This window comes from Diceros bicornis, chromosome 9 (genome assembly GCF_020826845.1).
Source record: "Diceros bicornis minor isolate mBicDic1 chromosome 9, mDicBic1.mat.cur, whole genome shotgun sequence".
Lineage (NCBI taxonomy): Eukaryota > Metazoa > Chordata > Mammalia > Perissodactyla > Rhinocerotidae > Diceros > Diceros bicornis.
This window is the reverse complement of record NC_080748.1, coordinates 77989891-78012044: the sequence shown is the minus strand read 5'-3', so window position 1 is coordinate 78012044 and position 22154 is coordinate 77989891. Positions and strand designations below refer to the sequence as shown.

The 22154-nt window shown below is 38.7% G+C and overlaps 1 protein-coding gene across 5 annotated transcripts in view; it reads right to left on the bottom strand.

Annotated features, from left to right (window-relative positions):
• The window catches only part of TPP2 (tripeptidyl peptidase 2), a 72520-nt gene that overhangs the window by 47685 nt on the left and 2681 nt on the right, over nucleotides 1-22154 (bottom strand). For all 5 annotated transcript variants that reach the window (XM_058548448.1, XM_058548444.1, XM_058548445.1 and 2 more), the window contains exons 2-5: nucleotides 17361-17489; nucleotides 8487-8582; nucleotides 6608-6712; nucleotides 3864-3988 (exon numbers count right to left, since the gene is read on the bottom strand). In XM_058548448.1, coding sequence (XP_058404431.1) covers nucleotides 3864-3988; nucleotides 6608-6712; nucleotides 8487-8582; nucleotides 17361-17489 — 455 coding nt within the window. The remainder of the gene's footprint in view (nucleotides 1-3863; nucleotides 3989-6607; nucleotides 6713-8486; nucleotides 8583-17360; nucleotides 17490-22154) is intronic.

Genomic DNA, 22154 nt, shown 5'->3' with positions numbered 1-22154 from the left:
TACAGGACCCAGCCCTTACATGAAGCCATATACAAAGGCTTTAGGAGCTGTCCATCACAAAACTCCAGGCAGAAAATCTTCTACCACTTAAGAAAGCTTAGTCTAGAGCTTTAGAATAGTTTAAGATGATTTTGACACATAGCCTAGGCCTTACTTCCTGCTTCATCTTCTAGAATTGCCTTCACGAATCCAACAGTTTATGTAGGCTCCCTGAAACTAGATGAACTATATGGAGCCTCGGTCCCATAATTACAATAGCCTTAGGCAAACAATTATTTTTTTACCAAAAGCACTTTCCACAGTTTTGTGGTTGTCCTCCTGTCTGCTCTTTTCCCATTTTATTAACTTTTCAATTTTTAAAATATATTTTCCGAACACTTCAGAAGACAGTCTGATTAAAACTAAACAAGGCTAAAATAAAAAAGTCCTAAAAGAATGCCCATCATTTAAGGGTCAATACTGCATGTTTAGCTATTAGACCTTTGTGCACATTTTCTAAATAAGAACTGTGTTTTAACAAGCTAAGTAAGTCAATCACAGTTGCTACAATGAATCAATGGAAGTCCACCAGTGTAGTACAGAGAAGGCATTTATTATAAATACTAAGGCATATATTTCATTAATAAACTACAACAATTTAGAAAGAAGGATCTCTGAAACTGCTGGTTTGTTTTGATGTAGACTCCAATCAACGTGTGCCTAAAATGATTTATGGTATTTCAAACAAAGACATACAACACAGCAAGATATAGGAGACTGAACACTTACGGGGAAAGTGAGGCAAAGAGAAAACAAGTGGCATATCAAATGGAACCAGGACTGAGGTTAACGGGTAAAAGGTACGCCACCAAATCCTCCATATTTGCCAGAGAGTAGAACTTTTGGCTCCAAAACAGCGTTCACCCTGGAAATCATCTCTGAGGTCCTCCCCTTCTTTCACCCAGCCCAGCAAACATTCTAAATTTCTAACAGTTCCTCCATCATCCTCTGGATCGTTCCCCTTTCTTCAATCCCCCTTTCCTACCCTCTCTGTTTAGCTAACTTGTGCTGATCCTTCAATGAATCTTTCTTACTGCTTCCCAGATGGTTCAGATGTTCCCAGTACTTGCTTCCACAGAGTCTAGAGTCCAGGGAGTAGCTTCTCTAGAGTCTGCCTGGTACAGAGAAGGTACTCAAATATTTGCCAAATGATGAAAGAATGAATTAATCAACATCTTTAATAACATTCTCACAGCAAATATAGTGACACATTTCACAGGTCAGTTTCTTATAACCACCAACATGGAGTGACTCAACAACTCAAACACCATATTAAGAAATAAAGTATTACTGACTTCACTAAATAACTCCACAGAGGGCAAATGTGAATGTGGTACAAGGTTATTACTTTCTGAAGGTCTGGTTGGCTTAATTCAAGGAAAAGCTGTTAAAACAGAGAAAGGGAATATGGAAATGAGGTTCATGGACAGGATCAGAGTACATGTATGTGTGTTGGGGGGTGGGGTTTGAGTTATAAATTCCCAGACATTTTCATAGATTTCTTTGTTCAATTTTCTACAGTTTTTTTATCCACAGATTTCAACAGAATCTCAAACCAAACCTGAGATAACAAGGTCAAAAACCACTGAAAAGAAACTAATTAATGGTCTTTCCTTTATGTAACTTCTATAAATACTGTTTCAACCAGTTTTTGCCCCCTACTGAGTGAGAGTCACTCTGACACTATACATCCTGACAAATACTAAGGAGTATGGTTATCTTAGGTTACCTGCTAAGCACAGAGAAACGGTTTCAACATTTAGTGGAACTGTGGCAGGGGGAGGGCAGACTTGACATTCTTTGCAAAAACAAAAACAAAACAAGGCACTTAAGGTCATTTTACACACCCTCAGAAACGGCTGCCATTTCTGAAAGGAGAATACTTGCAGACAGTGCCTAGATTCCCTGTAGATAATTTAGGATCTTAAAGATTCTCCTCAAAAATTCCAGATCTAACTCTGAGATGGGGTGGGGGAATCAGAGCCCTACAAGATGTACAGTGCTGTGCAAAAAAAGTGAAATTACTTCCAGTAGCACCAGAAAGCATAATTCTGCTGTGTTTTTCATTTATTATAACAAGGTTTTCTAAAATGTTACTCTAGTCACTTCAGATTTTAGTTCATTTAATGTTTGATTAAATTTGATTTCCAACACAAAAGTTCTAAAAGATATCTTAGAATAGCTGCCCACAAACTATTACAATATATTCCTTGCTTTGTCAACTGCCTTGAAGATCAAGGAAACCATTTGGAAAGACACACTGACACCCTGGACATCTTGACCCCAAATTCCTTTCCCACGGGACAAGTAATCTGCAGTGTTTTCAGCACCCGTAGGAAACACTTGAATTGAAACCACCTGTTGCCCCACCGCCCAACCCCTGCCAGTATTTTAGCATTTCCTTAAGTCCTTTTGTAGCATATTTTCTGCATATACTCAGTTTTTTATCTAGTATTTTCCTCACGTTAACCTTGCCTCCTCTCCCACACTAAAACTCACCTAAGGCTTACCACGGTGAGTGACTGTATCATGTAACACCAGGTGGTGGATGTACCAACATTTACTAAACCATACATCTAAACAACTTTTTAATATTACAAACACTGTGATCAAAGCTTTCAAAAAAAATGTGCATAATGTGTGCTCACCTGCATACATACAAACACCCAAACAACATACCAGAATCACACAAAAACGGCATTAATATTTAACATTATCTGGATTGAAATATTGTTATATGCAAATATTTTATTAACATTTTTAGTCCCAAATGAAGCAGGGATTTCTCATTCGATTAAAAATTTTATATACCCACTATCAGAGATGAGTTAGTGCCCACATGCATGGAAGGAAAGCCCTCCTTTAGGAAGGTGCACTGTTATGTAAACAATCAAAGAACATAATCAAGTCATCACGTTCTGTATTTGCCAGATCTCAGGAAACCCTTCTCTGCTTATGAGCAGGGACACAAACCACAAAATGATTCTTGATTTCAAGTGTCGAGGAGGGGTCTCCTTGCTTTATTGCAGGTACCCTAAAACACATATGACTAAGTAACTATAGTAGAAACATAAGCCTATTTCCATATACTAGCCAACTCCAAGAAACACAGGGTATGATTCACTAAGAAAAAAACTGAAAAATGTACATGATAGGTAGCTCAGTATAAACCACCACTACTAGTAGTAGAAGCAGCAGTAATAGCTTACATTTATTGAGTGCTAACTATGTCTAGAAATATCAAATTTAATTTTCACAAACCCTCAAAGTAGGAAGATTATTATCCCAATTAACAGATGAGCAAATAGGCTTAGAGAGTTGTAGACAGGGTGTTCAAGGTCACACAGCTAGGATTCCATCTCAAAGACTGAGCTCTTCCCCAGCACATCACACTGCCTGGTTTCTTCTTAGCCACCTTATCTCTATTGAGAAATCTTCACCAACTTTCCTCCTTTGCCCTTAAAATGTTTATAGTAGATGTTGGCAACATTCTCTTGCAGTTACTTTCCAAATTGCCCGGTTTCAATTAGGAACATTTCTAGGTATGTAAATGATCAACTTGCTAATATCTGGTTAATGATCACTATCTGGTTAATGAAATAAGATTCTTTAAGACGGACAGGACTAAGGTTTAGTGTCCAAAATACTGGGGTTCAAAAGGCTTATCCAAAACTACCCAAAACCCAATTTGGTTCTCAAATAGTTTTGCTTAGTGATATTAATGCCACATGACCCAAGTCTCTGGAGAGTTCTGAGGGTTTAACGTTCTGCAGAGCAGACAAAAACAGGTTTAAGTGAAGACCTATGAGACACATCAAGTTTACCTCCAGGCTTCACCATCATGCCATACCAAGCAGTCACACACGGGGCCGGGATCACTGTACTTCTTCTCAAAAGAATTTAGCAATTCCACTTGACTTTGAAGTTCCTCCTTGATTAGTTTATTTGCCTAATCAATCAGAAAATACATTACTATTAGTACATTTTGTACTCTTGAAAAGTTATATTAGCATACAACCAAAGACACAGTGTGACTCAATAGTAAAGTCATTTTACCCTGGAAAAATGTAAGAAAATTTTCTTTTCATATTTATGCAACTTGTAGTTCAATTTAATGATGGAGATATTAATCTACTAAACATTTAAAAATTCATACTTCTTTTACTCAATCTCTCATTCAGTCACTCACTCCACCTGCTTTGGGAAAGACACTGTGCTACATGTTAGTGATATCATTTGGCCAAGATGTGTTGGTTACATCTCTGTAATCTGTATACAGTCATGCATCGCTTAACAATGGAGATATGTTCAGAGAAATGCGTCATTAGGCGATTTTATCAGTGTGCGAACATCACAGAGTGTACTTACACAAACCTATATGGTATAGCCTGCTACACACCTAGGCTATATGGTGCTAATCTTATGGGATCACCGTCATATACGTGGTCCATTGTTGACCAAAATGTCATTATGTGGTGCACAACTGTAACTCATTTCCAAAAGCAGCTCTAAAATTGCTATAAAATAGGTTAGCTGCTGACTCTCAGACTTTTATATCAGGACCGTTTCCATTTCAAATCTGTTTCTTAAGAACCCAAATAAATAACAGAAACCGTGAATTATCTCTTCTACAATTTGCCAAGTTAAATACATACTATATTCACGACCATGTACCTATAAGCTGCCATTTAACCATTTTGATCTACAAAAATGAGAATTGCATATGCTTCAACCTAAGTATTTGTTTAACTACATACTACATTAGACTGCTCTACATTAACCTGAATAGTCCTAGTGAATAAAAATTTAATTTTCAGCGCTGGTCTGGTGGCGCAAGTGGTTAAGTGCACGAGCTCCACTGCGGCGGCCCAGGGTTCGCTGGTTCGGATCCCGGGTGCGCACCAAGGCACTGCTTGTCGAGCCATGCTGTGGCAGTGTCCCATATAAAAGTGGAGGAAGATGGGCATGGATGTTAGCCCAGGGCCAGTCTTCCTCAGAGAAAAGAGGTGGATTGGCATCAGATGTTAGCTCAGGGCTGATCTTCCTCACCAAAAAATAAATAAATAAATTTAATTTTCACGTTTCAAAAATCTTAAATTATGCTTTGTTTTTATTTATTCAACATATTTAACATTTACTCCTCCTTAAAGAAAACTATATCAACATGCTTGGTATACAAAATAAAATAAAATGGATAATTAAATCCAGATCCCTCTTTTATAAAGTTAGCTGTATATATGTAGGCACCTGAAATACTACATCTAATGTGTTTACTAAGAGGTTGAAGCACAAATATTGATCTAAGAGAAAACTATACAGCAGTTAAAAAAAGATGATGTACACAGATTAAGTAAATAAAAGTTAAATGTGTATTTAGATATATACCGGCCAGTGGTCCTGGGGAGCTTTTAAAAATGCCTGTCTCTGCGCAAGGTTTTAATTTAATTCCTCTCTAGAGTATGAGCACTGGCAGTTTTTAAAGCTCTTCATGTGATTCTAATATGCTGCCAGGGTTGAGAACCACTAAAATGATTCCATTTTTGATTAAAAAAAGGTAAATGCATGCCATGGATGCAGAAAGATGAAGATGAAGAAAATATAAGTAAGATCTAGGCCTATCATGTAGTATTAAGTAGCTAATTTTTCATTAAATATGTTTTTTAGTAAATTTAAAGAAAAAAAAAGGTAAATGCATACACTAAAAGAAAAACTCAGAAAGATAAACATCAAGTTGTTATTACCATGCTCGGGAGGAGTGGCATTTTGGAGGTTTTCATTTGCTACTTTACATACCTGTGCTGGCCAAAAGTTTCTGCAACTAACATATATTTCTTTCATAATAAACCAAGACATAATTTTCATTTTATAAATTGATTTAAAAAATTTAATGGCTATTTAAGGACATAGAACAGCAGGAGCTCTCACATACTTCTTGTGGGAATATGAACTGGGACTACCACTTTATGACCCACCAAAAGACACGCACAAGAATGTTCGCAATAGCATTTCTCATAATAGCCAATAACTGAAAACAAAGCAAATATCAATCTGCAGAATGGAGACATCAATTGTGGAGCATCCATCATATGGCAACAAAAGTGAACAAACCACTTCAGCACCCCACACGTGGATGAACCTCACAAACACAACCTGAGTGAAAGCAGTCACGCATGAAAGAACACACACTGCTTCCATTTTACAGAGTTCAGAACAGGCAAAATCATTCCATAGTGTTAGAAGTCAGGATCGTGGTGGCCGTTGGGGAGGAACGGAGCAAAGCTTAAGAGGCAGGAGACAGAGTCTGGAGTGCGGCTTATACGGGAATGTTTGCTTTGTGATAATTCATGACTACACACTTACAGTTTATGCACTTTTACATGTGTACTGTATGTTCATTCAGAAGTTTTTAAAAGTTGATAAATATGTAATTTGATTTCATGACAAATAATAAAGGAAAAATTAGTAAAATTAAACAACTTAAAACTTGAGAAAAAATGGTTAATTCTCTAAGAACTCTATGGTAATACAACTATATGGTAATGTTTAAATAAAAGCGACTAGCACCAACTTGAGAAGGGCAATTGTTGGCAACATCGAATTCTTCCTGTTTTCTACAGGCTTCTGCAAGGGCCACTCTGTGAACAGGGTCCCAAATTTTCTCCTTCCGTTCTTTCTGCAAAGACAGAAATATTACCTTACAATGGGGTAGACAAATATTGGGTAAACAAACATGGGTAAACCCAGACAGTCATTTATCTGTCGACTTAGTTCTTATCAGCCGTGATGCTCCATAATTCTTACATAGAGGTTTAAAAAAAATCATGTATAATGAAGTTGATAAAGTAATGGATCAATTATTGCTAGGTTTTAAAAGAACAAGTTTACCAAGGCACATTCAAATGTATTTTTATACATCATGTGCTCCAATTTAAATCCTTCCCTTCTCCAAGAATAAAGAATACCACGTCAGACAACTGACTGAATTCCCAGTCATTTAAGTAGAAGCAAGTTCTATACTTGGGCTCTTACAAAACTGGGCAATGCCCTCAGCCAAGCGCAAGCAGAGGACAGGAGCATCTGAAGACTGCAGCTGCATTTTGATGGACATGCAGGCTTCCTCAATTTCCTCCCTCTCTAGCTTATTTTTTTCCATCCTCTTTGACTAAATAGGGTTCTTTGTTACTGAAACTGTTACTTAACTTCATCTCCAGTGACTATGGGTTAACCATAGTGCCTCCCAGTGGAAGTCTGCTAGTTAAAGAAACCCTTTCTAGTAAAATAATCGACTGAGCTAGGGAGGAGGTCCGCTTTAACCTAACCCCTCTACATTGGCATGTTAATTTGTACCTTATCAACACAGTTGATTAAATTTAATATAGTGCACAAAAATACTGTGCTATGTGTATTTCAGCTTGAAATTTTAAAAATAAAATAGTAGCCAATTAAAGTTAAGTTACATGCATTATTTTATTATTTATTTATTTATTTTGGGGGCAGAATGATTGCAATCTGACAAATAAGTAAAGATTCTATATATAATATACTCAGTAACTTCTTAGGGTTCATAGAGCCAAAGAGAAGCAAATAACAATATTATGATTAGATGAAAGGGCCTACAGTCTTACCCACCAGGCTCGCTTTCAAGGATTACATCTTGTTTTACAGTTGAAACCCTGAATCTGTATCAGCTACCAGTGCTCTGGTAATCTTTTACAGCAGCACTGTCAAATACGGTAGCAGCTAGCCCTATGTTGTTAAACTTAAATTTTAAAAATTACATAAAATTAAAATGTCACTAACTGAGTCATACTAGTCACATTTCAAGTTCTCAACGGCTACTTGTCACTAGTGGTATTATAACGAACAGATATTGAACATTTTGAACATTTCCGTTATCACTGAAAGGTCTACTGAATAGCGCTGTTTTAAAGCAGGCTCCTTTTTTCACTCAATTTACAATTCTCATTCTCTAATGACAGACTTGTGTTTCCTACACTTCAGCTGCTTCAGGTCTGAGTAAACCTTTCCTTAATATTGAATGATGACTAACTGGGATCAAGAAGGCTAAACAGTAAGAAAAATGGGACAAATTATGACAGAAATGATAGGAACAGGAATAAATAAGGCAGTGCAGACTTTCAATCAACTGTCCTTAATCTTTTGAGGTAAAAAAGTCCTTCAAAAATCCAGTGAAAGCATATCCCATCTTCCAGAAAAACAAAATACATAAAAATTTGAATATAATTTCAGGGTATTCACAGATTCCCTAAGCTTATCTGTGTATTGAATATTAAGAACACTCCATTGAATAAAATCTTTCTTTAAACAGTCATCATTTGAAAGCTTTAGCTCCCCAAATAATTTAGTGAGATTTTATAAAATTTTTTTTCTTCAGTAGGAATAAAATTTGAGTAAGAAGAGAAGTGACTGACTAGATTGTACTTTACCTGTATCCTTTCCTTGAGAGCCTTTGGATAGAAGTCATAGCCATTTTTTATGCCAATATGATATCTGCCTGAGGGATTTATCCAACTCACAGGAATCTATAGAAAAAAAGTGAATTCTTTTCTCATTAAATGCTTTCCAATTCCAATGATATACTACTGGGGAAAAAGATACCTTACTTTTATCCTAATGGCTCAACTTAGATAAGCAGGCTCATGTATTAGAGTAATATTTTTAATATTCTTAGTTGCCACTTAATATCTCTCTGGATCCTCTTTTCTCATCCATAAATAAGATGGTAAGAACGCCTTTCATTTAAACATTGCTTCATAGTTTATAAAGTGCTTCAAGATATGCTACCTCGCTAAACTACTAAGATCTTTAGTTCCCAAGCCATCAATGACACCTCACCTCCCCGTTCACCACTCTACTGCCCATCAACTAGGGGCAAAGTGAAACAATTTACAGAACCTCTCTACCTTTAAGATTTCCTCTTAAAAAAAAGAACTTCACTCTTTTCTACGATACAACAGAGACAATGCTTAGATATTAAGAAAGAGCTCTTAGAGTTCTTAAGAAAAAAGTTCTATAAAATCATGTTAATTACATATAACATCTTCTATAGTCTTTTCAACTACCTCAAAGTATTGAAAAATAACACTTAAAGCTTTTAATTAACAGAAATATGTCCAGTTTACAAGCAGAGGAAGCAAAGAAGCAAAAAGAAATTAAATTGCCTGCCAAACAACAGGAAAGTTGAAAAGAAAACTGGAATCTACTCTATCATGGAAACAAAAACCCAGTGTAAAGGATATGGGATTTAAAGTCAAATAAACCTCGCTGTGAATCCAAACTCTACCACTAACTAGGTGGGACCCACAGGCTTCTACTTCCTCATGTGCAAGAGGAAGAGAATAATTCCTACCTTATGATTCTCATGAATAATAAAATGCATTGAACATCAACCAACTTGAAATGCCAATCAAGAAAATGGGGAGTATTCATATTCTTGGTCATCACAGGACCCATGATCATTAAAACCAGCTTTTAAATATGTATAAGTCATGAGGTTGAATTATGAACCACTCAGAGTTGGTTGACTCAATTCTCACTTGTGCAATATCTTTATTTTTATTTTTTGGTGAGGAAGATTGGCTCTGAGCTAACATCTGTTGCCAATCCTCCTCTTTTTGCTGAGGAAGATTAGCCCTGAGCTAACATCTGTGCCCATCTTCCTCTATTTTGTGTGTGGGACAGCACCATACATGGCTTGATAAGCGGTGTGCAGGTCCGTGCTGGTGATTCGAATCTGCGAACCCTGGGCTGCCGAAGCAGAGCGTGTGAACTTAACCACTATGCCACCGGGCCAGCCCCTCCGCAATATCTTGAACTGACACATCCCCACGGCCCTCATCAAATTATTCTCCAGGCAGGAAACTTCTGGGTGAAATTTTCTCACAAGTAAATAGAGGGAAATCATCATTCACAGAACTTAAAGATCTACTCGTTTTTAAAAAGCCTGTATAGGCCGGCCCAGTGGCGCAAGCGGTTAAGTGCACGCGCTCCGGTTAAGTGCATGCGCTCCGCTGCGGCAGCCGGGGGGTTCGCTGGTTCGGATCCCGGGTGCGCACCAACGCACCGCCTGTCAGGCCATGCTGTGGTGGTGTCCCATATAAAGCGGAGTAAGATTGGCATGGAAGTTAGCCCAGGGCCAGTCTTCCTCAGCAAAAAGAGGAGGATTGGCAGATGTTAGCTCAGGGCTGATCTTCCTCACAGAAAATAAAAATAAAAATAAAAAATAAAAAGCCTGTATATCAGTAGTCACTTCTCAATCAATTAGATGTCTGGGGTATGTGAAATTTCAAATATGTTGGCATATAAACTAGTGCTTTGCATTCAAAACTTATCAACCTTCTTTGGATAATAGGGATTCTTAACTGTAATGTTTTTGCAACAGCCCGTGACATAATAACAATAACGAAGTGTTGCAACAACAAAAACATAAGTAGTCACTAGCTGGCAAATTCGAAGACTATTTAACCACAGGTGTCCCACTACACAGGTGGCTTTGTAACTCTAGGCTAGTGGCAACTCCTTAGTACAAAGAGATTACAAAAAGCTATAAAATGCCAAAGGATTAAACGGAATAACTAATTAAAACAACTGCAAAATAAACAGGTGTTAAGACATACTTAATCACAATTACTTAAGATATATACATAATACAATAAAAATAATCCAACAGACATAATTTATATTTAATTACAAATAAGACCAAAATCTGAGGGGTCCATCTCAAGTCACTACTATGTATTTTCCTCACAGCAAAGGCAGACTAGTTAGTTACAAAAATTAAGCTAAAAAAATCAGAAAAGAAAAGTTGTTTATAATCATGGTTTTGCTATCTAACTTTAACCAAGTTAAAGTAAAGCTAACTTTATGAGGCAATTAGGGAATATGTCATTTTACATATTTGAGTATTCTATACAAATGAGGTTATTTTTAGTCTCTTAAAGAATCAAAATTTTATATTCAGACCATCTTAAGTTGATCTCTTTAAAATAATTTTAATTACATGGAACTACAATGTAATAAGACTGATTTTCATATGAGAAACAGAATCTCTTTAATTACTAATAACACCTCATTTCCCTGACCCTTTTAAAGAGAAGATGCCTAACAAATTAAAGATTTTCTTAATGAGTCAAGTGTCATCATGAGTGTTACTGTTCCATACAGTAAAATCCTGTGAAGAGTTTTTCTGCCTCAAGACTGTATTTCAGACTTGCCAGTCTCCCGCACTGCCAGTCTACGTGTACACTCTCCTTTAGCTGTCACTGCCTCTAACCAGGGTGCTAAGTCTGGTCAAGTCATTCATTGTGCCTGGACTTACCATTTTTTAATATGTAAGGCTAAATACTGATGATGTAAAGAATGACTTCAAGTTGAAGGTGGAAAAATTTTAAAAAGCACTGTCCTCCCTTCCAAAATGCTACTAAAATCACAATAAGGAAAAAGAAAAGTCACCACATTTTTGAAGGTTGCAAAGTAAAAGAAGACAATGAAAATGAGTGGGGAAATTATGGAATTTTAATACATGGTGTTGGGACAACTGGATCTTCAGAGGGAAAAAAGGATACAGGACACGTATTTCAAACTAAGCCTAAAATCAATTCCAGGTGAATTCCAGAACAAAAATCAAAAGAAAAATGGTGCAAGTTTTTAAAAAATAATATAGGAGAATACCTTCATGATCTTGGGGTCATAAAATATTTCTTTAAGACATGAAAAGTCCTAACCAAAGAGACGAAGATTGATATTACACTACATCAAATTTAAGAACTTCTATTCATCAAATGACATCACTTGGAAACTGAAAATATATGCACAGAACAGAAGACACCTGCCCCACATGTACTCAAGGGACAGGTACAGAGAATATGTAACAAATTCTACGAATCAGTAAGAAAACAACAGACGACTCGGCGTAAAAAAAAAAAGGGCAAATGAACTTGAACAGGCACCTCACAAAGAGGAAATCCAAATGTCTAAACAATACATGAAAAGTAATTAGTAATTACTGATTAGTAATTAGAGAACTACAAACGAAAACCTTAATGTGATACACCTAGATTCCCAGCATATTGGCAAAAATTAAAAAGCCTAAAAACACCAAGTGTTAGCAGTGCAACTATTAAAACTCTGACACACTGCTAGTGGAAATGCATTTTAGTACAAACATCTGGACAAACTGTTTGGCATCACCTAATAAAAGTGCAGCTCCATGACGCAGCAATTCTGCCCCTAGGTCCACATCCTGCAGAGATCTAGACACAGGTGCACGGGATATGGGTACAAGCACGCTCTCTAAAGGACTGTTAGTGCGAGTCCCAAACTGGAAACAACTCAAGTGTTCATCAGCAGAATGGACAGAATGTGGCATAGACATGCCGTGGCTACTGCACAGCTGTGGGACTGGACAAACCATCACCACATGCAGCATCATGGCTGAATCCCATGAATCTCACAAACACCCAGGAAAAGACAACACAAAACGATACATAAGTAACTGACCATCAGCGTCACAAGAAGGCCTAGTAATGGCACCCTTGGAGAATGAGATTCCTGGAATGTTCAAAGCACCTAACTAGTACTTGATCTTAAACTGAGAGAAGAATTAGACATTAATAGTCAGCAGGTTATGGGCTATGTGGAAGAAGCAGAAACAGAATATAGATATTTAATTCATTTTAAAACATGGTTAAGTCAAAGAAAACTGAAAACTTTACTATGTTGCTTTCTGAAAATTGTGTACTAAAGATCTCTGAGAGATTCAACTAGCCAGAATCCCAGTGACTAATAACATTATTCTTTTTAATGACTACTGTAGAATATCTGAACACCTGCACATATTTGAACACGTGTGTAGGTATGTTCTGTGTACGGATAAAGAAGGGAGCTGTAACCAAGAAGACTGGTGGAAAGTTTGTATGAGGAACAATTAGACTCCCGCGCTCATCTCATATCCTGCACAAAGCTGATCAACCAGGCAACTGCCCCTACTTGACCAGGGAGAAGCTGGGATGTCAACTTTCTGGAGAGGTTTACACAGCAGAAGGGGAAGATGAGACATACTGGAGAGTGTGCAAGAAATCTCCCCAGGCACCTTTCAAGGAGTGAGTCCCCGAATGCTGACAGCCAGGCTTCTCTCTCACTCTTCCCCACAAACCCCAGGCCAAGCAGGCTAAGGTCCTCTCTGAGACAACTGAGTATCTCAATGGAAAAAAATATACTGTATACTGATATCTGGGGGTCGCCCATGACAGTATCACTACCTTGCGGTGAGACCCACATGGCAACACTCTCCACAAGCAGAACGAGCTTCAATCACCTTATATGTGCCTTGCTAAATAAGAGACAGCCAGGGGTGACAAGACACCTGAGGAAAAGCTCTCAAGTAAGAAGGAGAGCACAAGCAGGGAGAAGACGAGGCAGAGGGAGGAGGCGAGGCAGATGGGGAGGAGAAGGGAAGAGGGAGGATGGAGCAGCAAGTAAAGAAAAAGAGAAAGGACAGGGGAGGAAGGAGAATGGAAGGAGGGTGAGTAAAAATAGGAGGACGAGAAGAAACAAATAACCAGGAAAAAAACTTAAGAGAACAACATTCTCATAGATAAAATGTTGTATACACAATAGAAAAATATACTCTGAGTGAATACGAACAGACTTTTGCAATTAAAAATAACAGGCAAAACTTAACAAAATTCAATACAAGAGTTAGAAGAAAATGTTGAGACAGTCTTAGATATCTCTCAGGAAGGAAAAAAACAAACAAAAGCAATGAAGAAAAGGTGAAAAAACATAAGAAAATTGGAGGATCAACTCAAGAGGTCCCACTCCAATTAACAGGAGTTCCAGATACAAGACAGCAAAAACAGTGGGAGGAAGGACCCAAGAGACAATGCAAGAACATGTCTCAGATATGAAGGATCTGAGAGTTAAACCCTCTTCTTCCAGTGTTAATTCTACAGATAAAGTCTAAAACTAGAAACAAAAAAATTCAAGACATAAAGTATTAGCATGTTTTTTAAAACTTGGATGATAATTTAATATATCAAAGACTTAACCCTGGTTGCGTAGGAATTGGAGGTGAAAAAGGAGAGGCAGGATGGGGAATGAAATTTTCTTGTTAGAAGCCTTGAAGAAGTGTTTTAAACTATGCAGACATACTGAATACAATTAAAAGTTAAATTAAAAGCCCTCGTTATATTGATGGGCTGAGAACACTTAATAGTGGAGCTGAAGAAATATGTCACCAGGTTGAGAAAAGATATAAATAGCAACCTATCAATTTTCTGACCTTATTCCATAGCCATGTATATGATCCATGATAATGATCATTATATCTGTATATGATAATATGTCTATAATAATATCAGTGCACATGGTTTACCTAAATCATGGGGCTAGCACGGCCATTTAAAAATAAATGACTGAGGATAATACTTCATACTATTCTCAATCGGCCTGACTTATGAGGAGTGCTCTCTAGTTTCCCAGAGCACTGTAACTCACAGTAACCCCACGTTTCTCTTTGAAACATACTTCAAATAACAAGGTTGACTCAAGGGGAAGACAGGAAAAACTCTAAAGTAATTCAGATGTGCAGAAACTCATTTCCCTGAGGTTTATAATCCTTTTTTTTTTTTTTTAAAGCACATGGTATCTTAGTCAGCTTGGACTGCCATAAGAAAATACTATAGACTGGGTAATTTAAACACCAGAAATGTATTTTCTCACAGTTCTGAAGGCTGGGAGTACAAGATCAGGGTCCAATTCTGTGCAATTCCCTTGCGGGCTTGCAGGCACTGCTTTCTCACTGTGTCCTCACAGGGCAGAGAGAGAGAAAGCATAAGGGCACTTATAAGGATGCTAATCCCATCATGAGGGCCCCACCCTCATGACCTCATCTAATGCTAATCTTCCCTCAAAGGTCCCATCTCCAAATACCATCACATTGGGTGTTAGGGCTTCAAACTATGAATTTTGGGGTCACACAAACATTCAGTCCATAACACACGGAAAAGGAAGCAAGACTTGGATATTAATGCCTGCTATCTGCCCTGTGATAGGCAGATTCTAACAGGATCCACGCCCTTGTAAAGTCCTCTCCCCTTAGTAAAGGCAGGACCTACGAATATAATGAAATATCATTCCTATGTTGATGTTATAGTAAGTAATATGGCAAAGGTGAAGGGATTTTGCAGATGCACTTAAGGTCTCTAATCAGGTGACTGAGTTAATCAAAAGGGAGATTATCCTGGTGAGCCTGACCTAATCAGGTGAGCTGTTTAAACAGAGACTTGGGGGGCTGGCCCAGTGGCGTAGTGGTTAAGTTCGCACGCTCCGCTTCGGTGGCCCAGGGTTGGCAGGTTTGGATCCTGGGCACAGACCTAGGCGCTGCTTATCAAGCCATGCTGTGGCAGGTGTCCCACACATAAAGTAGAGGAAGATGGGCACAGATGTTAGCTCAGGGCCAATCTTCCTCACAAAAAAAAAAAAAGAGAGAGAGAGAGACAGCGAGCGAGACTGGGGTCATGCCCAAGGTCAGAGAGATTCTCCTGCCAGCCTTGAAAAAGCAGCTGTTATGAATTCTACAGCTGCAGGGAATGAATTCTCCCAACAACCACGTGAACTTGGAAGACGATCCTGAGCCTCAGAGGAGACCACGGTCCCAATCAATACCTGACTGCAGTCTTAGGGGACCCCGAGCAGATAACCACAAAAAGTCGTGCCTGGACTCCTGACCCACAGAAACAGCGAGATAATCAACGGAAGAATGTATGTGGTTTTAAGCTGCTAAGTTTGTGTTAATTTGTTATGCAGCACAGAAAACTAATATAATGCCATAACAATCTTAGCCAAAAGACAATGCTTAAACATAATTCACATAGATGGTAACAGATAAGAAGAGTTAAACACAGCTCTTTAGAAATCTGAATAATCACAAATTTACCTTCCAAACTAATAATGCTTATTGGTTTAAAGCTAAGAGTACTGAATCACAATCAAATTCTTGCCATCTAACAAACTCTCTGGTTAATATCTCATGAACTGCTTTATGTTTATTTTCTAAGCATTGGAGGAAGATTGGCCCTGAGCTAACATCTGTGCCCACCTTCCTCTACTTTATATGTGGGACACCTTTCACAGCATGGCTTAATAATCGGTGCGTACGTCTGTGCTCAGGATATGAACCTTTGAACCCTGGGCCACTGAAGCAGAGCACGTGAACTTAACCACTACGCCACTGGCCCGGGCCCCTCTAATCATTTTTCATGTTAGCTTACCCCAGGCTTTCTATCAATTACGTGGAATAAGACAAAGCCAGCCACTGAAGTCCATAAATATTAAAGCTTACATATTTCATGCTCAACTTACCAGAAGGGACAGGAAAAGATGAAGGCAAAACTAACATCTGATGACTTCTCCCATCTTTCCATTCAACACTTAAAATTTTTCGAATTTGGCAACCATACTGAAAAAAATATCCCAATTCTAAGCCCACTATCAAACAACAAAAACAATGACTTCTATTAACATGGTCCCTAATGATCCACACCTCCTGGTATTCATGCCCTTGTTAAATCTCCTCCCTGTAAGTGTGCACTGGATTTACCGACTCACTTCTAATGAAAAATACATGGCAGAAGTGATGGGATGTCACTTCCAAGACTAAGAATATGGCAGAAGTGATGGGATGTCACTTCCAAGACTAAGAATACGGCAGAAGTGATGGGATGTCACTTCCAAGACTAAGAATACGGCAGAAGTGATGGGATGTCACTTCCAAGACTAAGAATACGGCAGAAGTGATGGGATGTCACTTCCAAGACTAAGAATACGGCAGAAGCGATGGGATGTCACTTCCAAGGTTAATTTATGAAAAGAACACGGCCTCCATCTGGGCACTCTCTCTTGGACTATACACCCCAGAGAAGACAGCTGCATGCTGTGAAGCAGCCTCATGGAGAGGCCCACGTGCGGATAAACCAAGCCTGCCCACAACCACAGGCTCCCCTTCCCCACCAAGTTGAGCCTGCAGATGAAACCACAGCCTTGGCCAACAGTGAGCAAGCTGAGGAGACATCTTGAATAAGAGGCACCCAGCTAAGCCACAACCAGATTCCCGACTCACAGAAACTGTGAGATAATAAAGGTCTGTTGTTTAAAACCATGAAGTTTTGGGGTAATGTGTTATATAGCAATAGGTAACTAACACTCACCATACCACCAAATGTAAGCTAAAAACATTAGATGCTGTGAGGTGACAGTACAAAAAAAAAGAAAAAATTCAATAAAAAGATAAAAGCTCCAACCTTGAGCACTCTTCCTGAAAGACCAATAATTTCACCATCTTTTGGCTCTACTACTGTAGCAGTGTTCACATCACCACTTCCTGTTGTGTCGATGATATCAATGATTTTTGGTTTTCCATCAGTTGTAACCTGAAAATTAAGAGACAATTAAAATACGAATTATATATTTTCGTTTTTTATCCTTAAAGAAAGCAATGTCAACTCCCATGTATGTATGTCAGCATATGTACACATATATAAAATATCCTGTAAAATCTGCATTCATTTTAAAAAGAGAATTGAATTGTTTAAAGCCAAAAGCCTGACAGATACTAACAAGAAAATTTAGTCAGGGAAAACACCACAGAATCCTTCAAGTGGTTTCATATATTCAGTGAAAAAATATTTACTGAGCATTTACTATAGGCCACACTCTGTTTTAGGTACTGGGGCTTTAGCAATGATCAATACACAAAAATCCCTGATCTTGCACACCTTACATTATACGGAGTCAATAAACAAATAGGTCAAATACATAACATGTCAGATGGTGATCATTACTACGGGGAAAAATTAAGCAGGGAAAGAAGACAGGTGGTACAGGGCTTTCAATTTTAACTAGGCTGGTCAAGAAAGGTGTCACTGAGAAGGCAACATTTGAGAAAAGACCTGAAGAAGGTGAGCTTTGGGCTGGACGAATACAAAACTTGAGGGGAAAAGTGTTTAGTAACATTTCATTATTGGATGCCACACTAGTACTCAAACTTAGTTAAGTCCCAAGTTCAAACTTAACACTCAAACTTGTTTCTTCCCAGTCTTTGCCATCTCAGGAAATCAACACATACCCAGTTGCTCAAGCCAGAGACCTACAAGTCCTTCTCTGACTCTTGAGTTTACTCCTCCTATCAAATCTGCCAGGAAGTCCTCCTAATTCTACCTCTAAAATAGAGATCAAATCCATCTTCTCTTGATTTTCACTCCCAGTATCCTGATCCTCTCCACCACCATCATCTCCCACCTTCATAATGCGGAGGCTTCCGTACAGGTCTCCCAGCGTCCATTCTCTGCCCCAGCAAAATCAAGAGAAAAACAAGCTGTACTATGCCACTCCTCTGCTTAACACCCTGCAGTGGATTCACCCAGCACTTGCCATAAAAAGCCTTTGCGGGATCTGATCTGGCCACTCCCAGTCACTCCCGACTCTAACCACATTGGCCTCCTTTCAATTCCTGGAACGTACCACACTTTTTCCTGCCTCACAACTTTTTGCACAGGGTCCTTTTCCTTGGAATTCTCTGTCTCCTCAGTTGTTCCACAGGGATTCCAATTTTGTCCTTCAGTTTTCTACTAAAACTTCACCCCTTCGGAAGGGCCTCCCTGATGACCTCTTTTAAGAGGTCACCACCCTAAACCTGATGATTCTTTCTCACTGTACCTTGTTTCCTTCACAGAACTCAATTTGTAATTATACAGTTAGGCGACTCCTTATCTATTTCTACTATTAAAAGATAAGCTCTGCAAGGGCAAGGACTATGTCTATTTCATTCACCAACTTACCCAAAACCTAGCAGTGCCTGTTGAGCACTCAACACATATTTAATTACTGAATGATCTGAAACTCATTACTCAGCAGTAAGACTGATTTTCCTGAGGTATGGTTTCTTGGCCAGCCCACGAACTTTCATTTGGGCATACTGACTGCTACAGGTAACAGTTAATACTGTATTTTCATATTGCTTTTGTGGGAAAAATCATTTCTGAGCTCCTTCTGGCCTAGCTTTGCAGATGGAACTTGTAGCATTCAGCATATATGTACTGAGTTACCAGCAGGAATCAGGCACGGAGACACAAAGATGACCCCCTGCCCTCAAGAAAGAAACAGGAATGCAAAAAATGCCAACAGTGTGACAAAAGCACAAAGTCTTCAGACTCCTTTTCCACCTGGAGAATTCACACTAAGACAAAGCTTAGTGTCCGTTTCTACGAGTCTTCCCGGTCCCCAACGCCAACTGCAGTGTCCTCAAAGCTTTGTAGTTAAGGTAAACTCGAAAGGAGGGGAGGAAAGTTCACTGTGTAGAGGAAAGACAGGCACACATTTATTTTCTTTAGAGGGCAAAGCAAGGGGGCGGCTGGTGGACCCCAAATCTCACATCATGTTGCCGTCAAACAAGCAGGGGCTGACAGCTTTGTCAAGAGCTGCACAGCTGTTATTTGTAGGTATGGTAATTCTTTTCTTATGTGTGTGAGGAGATCAGCCCTGTGCTACCATCTGCCAATCCTCCTGTTTTTTTTTTGCTAAGGAAGACTGGCCCTGGGCTAACATCCATGCCCATCTTCCTCCACTTCATATGGGATGCCACCACAGCATGGCTTGCCAAGCGGTGCATCGGTGTGCGCCCGGGATCCGAACCAGGGAACCTCAGGCTACTGCAGCGGAGCGCGCGCTCTTAACCACTTGCACCACCGGGCCAGCCCCGGTACGGTAATTCTTAAGTAGATGTTTATTTCTTGGGGGCTGTCTATACTAGTAATAAATCAGAAAGCTCAGAATCATAATTTAAAAGAATCACTGTGGAAATCATACCAAACCCTGATAAGATTATGGTAAAACTTAAATCAGATACTGATTTTGAAGGGACTGGCTAAGTAACTTCAAGAATAAAATAAAATGAAAATAAAGTAATGAAGGAAAATGTAAGAAAATCTACCAAAATAAAAATGAAAACTAAAAGGAAGTTAACACTCTCCTATAAAGTTAAAACTAGCTAGATCATGTACTAAGAATATAAGAAAATAATCTATTTTTAAATGTATTCCCAAAAAGTATGTAATTTGAAAGCAACACCAAAGCACTAAGAACACAGATCAGTTATCTTCATCTCATTCAATGAGCAACTTCAGTGACTTGAGATCAAGAATCACAAGAGATCACTAACAAGTCAGACAGATCACTCTCATTAGAAGCCTCATTATCAGTATGTGAGCAAAGGAAGAAAGCCTAATGAGATTTAGCTGCTTATTTACCACCTACTATTGCCACGAGCTTTACTTACTAGGATCTCTCTCTTCCCCTCGTTAAAAATTCTTACATATGCAATTTTCTATGCATGTACATCTTACTTCACCATTAGGTAAAGGCAACCACTCCACTGGAGAAAATAAGACAAAAGAAGGAATTTAGGGTTAGGAAGGGGAGGTTTTAAAAAAGGCAAACCAGCTGAAAATGTGGCAATGGAGCTCCTGGAGAAGGAAAGAAGGACACTGAACTGCTATCATTAGAACTATACCCCTCATCTTTCAGGAGGGGAGGTGTCACATGGAAGGAGGGACTGAAGGCAGTGACAGTTATTATGAGCAAAGCTAAGGTAATAAGCCCTGTGTACTGGGGTGGGAGACTGAGAAATGTTTACTGGGCGATGCTGGCTGGACAAATTAGAAACTGCCCAAAGTTCTCCCCAAATGTCAAGAATCTAAGCTACTTGGTGTCTCTACTGAAACAGTTATGGTGGAGGAGTTGGTGAGGGTTGGGAGTCACTCACTCATCGCTTGTAGACGACCAGAACAAAAGGAGGGAAGTTCGCAAATTATCCTAAACAAAACAAAGGGAATATACAAGTATTCACTTGAAATTTCAGGCAAGATACTAAAAGTATTCTTTTAAGCAAAGGAAGATATTTCATAAACAAATACTATTAAATGACTATCATTCTGAGAACATAATGATGAATGAATAAGACAGGTTTTGCGTTCAGAAAGCTTACAATCCAGTTGGGAAGAGAGATGAGTAAAGAGATGACTTGAGTGTATAAATACTAAAAGTAAGGACAGTGTCTACGAAAGTATGGAAGAACACAAACCCAGCTTGGGAGAATCAAGGAAGGTAACTGAGAGAAAGGGAATAAAAATTAAAATTAATTGATAGCACCCACTATTAACGACCAATTATATATCTATGATAATTTACTTAGTGACCTCTATTATATTTTAGTGAATGTAAAAATAGAAAGATTTTTATGGGACTACTTGTAACCTCCTTCCCCACACCATTTTTTCTCCATGAGGAAATTATGTACATTATGTACATATATACATTTTTTCCATGCAGCAAAAAATATTTAATGTTGTGAGCCCACTTCATACAAAATAAATTTGGATATATGCTTTCAAGGAATTTTAACTTAATTAGGAAAAAGGTATGTGAACAGAAATGCTAAAATGAAGCATTTTAAGTGCTATAGGGGGATATGAACAAACTGCTATGAGAGCAAAGAGGGAAAAAAAATACCTCTGTTAGCAGGGACTGGGCCTTCTTCGTCTTTGAAACCCCGGGTCCTAACACAACGGCTGACACACACACATAAATATATGGTGGGGGACGAATTAAATCGGTAGATATCCCAAAAGGTAATGGGGTCAAGATCCAGCTGGGTCTTAAAGGATTAAGCAGGAGTTCACAGGTGATTGCAGGCAGCTTGCTGGCAGATTAAACCCCACATGCAAAGGCACATGTTGGGGAAAGACCTGAATCATTTGGGTGAGTGGAAAAGAGTAAAACGTTCAAGGTGGAAGCACGGGGTAAATGGTGGGGGTGGAGTGGATATGGACAGAGGAAATGGTGAGATGAGAACTAGGGCTACACGAGGAGGTGGAATGAGGATGGGAAGCGCCATACAAAGTTCAGATTTTTGGATTTTCATGCAAAGGCAACTGGAATGCTAAAATAGTTTTGTTTTCTATTACACAAGGCTGTAATGGAAGGTTTGTTTTTTTTTTAAGGAAAATAACTTTGGCAACGTGAAGGATGGATCAAAGTGA